The sequence below is a fragment of the Octodon degus genome, unplaced genomic scaffold (assembly GCF_000260255.1).
Source record: "Octodon degus isolate 3935 unplaced genomic scaffold, OctDeg1.0 scaffold00382, whole genome shotgun sequence".
NCBI classification, from domain to species: Eukaryota; Metazoa; Chordata; class Mammalia; order Rodentia; family Octodontidae; genus Octodon; species Octodon degus.
This window is the reverse complement of record NW_004524958.1, coordinates 622,100-624,679: the sequence shown is the minus strand read 5'-3', so window position 1 is coordinate 624,679 and position 2,580 is coordinate 622,100. Positions and strand designations below refer to the sequence as shown.

At 42.2% G+C, this 2,580-nt stretch overlaps 1 protein-coding gene across 1 annotated transcript in view; it reads left to right on the top strand.

Moving 5' to 3' along the window:
* Positions 1-2,580, top strand: part of Zim2 (zinc finger imprinted 2) — an 18,463-nt gene that overhangs the window by 12,378 nt on the left and 3,505 nt on the right. The window contains 2 exon segments of the mRNA XM_012513253.1: positions 1,312-1,396; positions 2,058-2,068. Of these exon segments, the coding sequence (XP_012368707.1) occupies positions 1,312-1,396; positions 2,058-2,068 (96 nt within the window).

Below are 2,580 nucleotides of genomic sequence, written 5' to 3'. Positions count from 1 at the left end.
TATTATTACCATTTTATATTTACACCAGGAAACAGACTCAGAGAAAAGGTAGATTACTTACTTAAAGCTGTGATTTGACCCTTAGAGGCCTGAGTCTAGAATCTGTCCCCTCGTCCTGCTGGTTAGCTCAGGTGTTTGAGCACCTGCTCATGCAAATCCCCACCTCCACCTGCATTACCAGACCTGCCCTTAAGGCCGCCTGAACCAGCCCCCCACAAAAAAAAAATCGTTAGAATCTGCCTCCTTAAACTCTGATGTGCTGCCTGAAAGTCACTAATCTTTCCCAGACTTTCTGATTGTATTAGCTAGGACGTGTAAGCTTTGTATTGGAATGTCTCTGAATTTTGTTGATCTTCCATTTTAGCAAAGAGAAAAAACCTCAGCCCTGAGCCACACTTAGGCAACAGAAAGTACTTAGTGTCCAGTAACTTTCAGTTCTGCTGTATCAATTGTTACATTACTTTTTTCTGCAAGTGACTTTGGTTTCTATTTATAGGGTTGATATAAAATTTCCATGCAAATTAAGCCTATTTTAGTTAAAAAGAAAGGTAATCTAAAGAAAAATATTAAATACCAAGTACCACTAGTAGTGTCACATAAATACCAAGTACTGCTATAAATGCTCAAAAATGTGTGAGGGCCATTCATTAATATATCAATGCACTCATAATGTTTTGTCTTTTATAGGCATTAGGGTTACAAAGTAGATATTTTCTGTCCTCATGGGGGTTATAGTTGAGTGAAGAAACAGAACACAGACAAGTACTAATATGTTGGCTTGCAAAGGATTTAAGTATTGGAAGGAAGGAACTAAAAGAGGGAGGAGGACAGGAAAGAATGGAAGTCATCCCTGGAGGAAAAAGAAGTGTAATCTTCACTTTTTGAGTTGTTCTGTCAGAATCCTCATGCTGCGGTATGGAGCTCAGTATACTCCCTTTAGCTCGCCATTGCAGTTTTTACTACATAGCAGAATTTTTAGCCTTGACAATATTGACATAGGAGCTCAGATAATTCTGTTGCTGAGTGTTGCCTGCATTGCAGGGCATAGAGCAGCATCCTTGGTACCACCCAGGATGCCAGAAGCACCTCCCCCTTTCCCAGAGTTGTGACAGCAGAAGCTATCTCCAAAAATGCCAGATGTCTTCAGGGGTGGAAACCTTTGATATCCACAGTTCTCTAAGTTTGGGGACAGTCTTCATTTTACTCCAGGAAAAGTTTGCACCTTCAAAAAATTATCCCCATGTTGTGAGGAACCAGAATTGAGACTTCTCAAACCCCTTCTCGAAGTTATGAGTCTCCCTTCTTCAACAGGGCACCACTTTCCTAAACCTGACATGATTTCATATCTGGAAGAAGAGGCATCAAGAACAATGGAGGAAGACAGCAATACAATGATGTTTCAGAGTGGTAAAGCCTACAGAGATGGGAATTGTGGGAGGGCATGACCCCACCTGGTTGGTTGGATGGGGGCTGGGACGTGCTGGTCAGGACCCTTCCTCAAAGGCCACCCAGCTTGCGAAGAGGCTGGTAGGTGTTGGCATTTCAGGGCCTCTCTGTCTTCAGTACTCCCCCTCAGTTTCTTTCCAGAGCTTATCTTTTCCTGCAATAGCAGCTCTTCTTGTTTCCAGCTTCAGGCAGGCCAGTTTCCCTTTTCTCGTGTTGAACCCTTCCATTCATTTGTGCCTTTTTCTTTGTAGCTAGAATCAAAGATCTTTCTTTTTTAACTGAGATAAAGGGAAAGCCTTGGCAAGATGTGACCTCTCTTTCCCACTACATGCACCAACTCCCAGTCCCTCAATTTGTGAACAGCCAAATACTTCCTTCACTTCTGTTCCCTTCCCTGTATGGGTTGGCCCATGTAGAAATCTAGAAGATATTATTGGCAGAAGGGAAGCACATAAAGAGATGTCTGTAACAAACTTGGGTGTTCCAGAAAGAGGCAGAAAGGCTGCATGGTCTGAGTGAGATAGAGGGAGACAATAGTTGAGGTCACAGAAATAGACAAGCTCCAGCCCATGAATGGCTAGTTAGGGAGCATGGATTTCATTCTGAGTGAGTTGCAAAGGTAGTGGAAGGTGTTGAACAGAGGAATGAGGTGGCAGTATTGATATTTTAGAACTATGCTGTCCAGTATGGTAGTCACTAATTGCATGTGGCTACTGAAGCTTGTTGAAGTGTATAAGAATTTGAAATGTATTGTCTTGGTCATGCCAACCACATTTTAAGAACTTGATAACCACTTGTGTCCCATGACTACTGTAGTAGCAGAAATGCAGACTGTTGTTTATTGTAGTAGAGAGTTCAATTTGGCAGCACTATCCTAGAAAGATCCATTTGGTTGCTCCACAGAGAGTGGGTAGGATAATGGAGAAACTGGCACAGGGGTCTTTTGAAGTCCATTTGGCTATGTGGGTAGACACTGGGCCTATAATTTTTTTTTTTAAAGTTTCTGTGCTCCAAAGTTCTGAGTTTTATTTTTTATTTTATTTTTAAATTTTTAAAATTAATTTATTTTTGTGTGTGTGTGTGGCCAGCTCAGCCCACCTGGGGGCGGGGCTGGCTGGCATGTGGTGCTGGCGG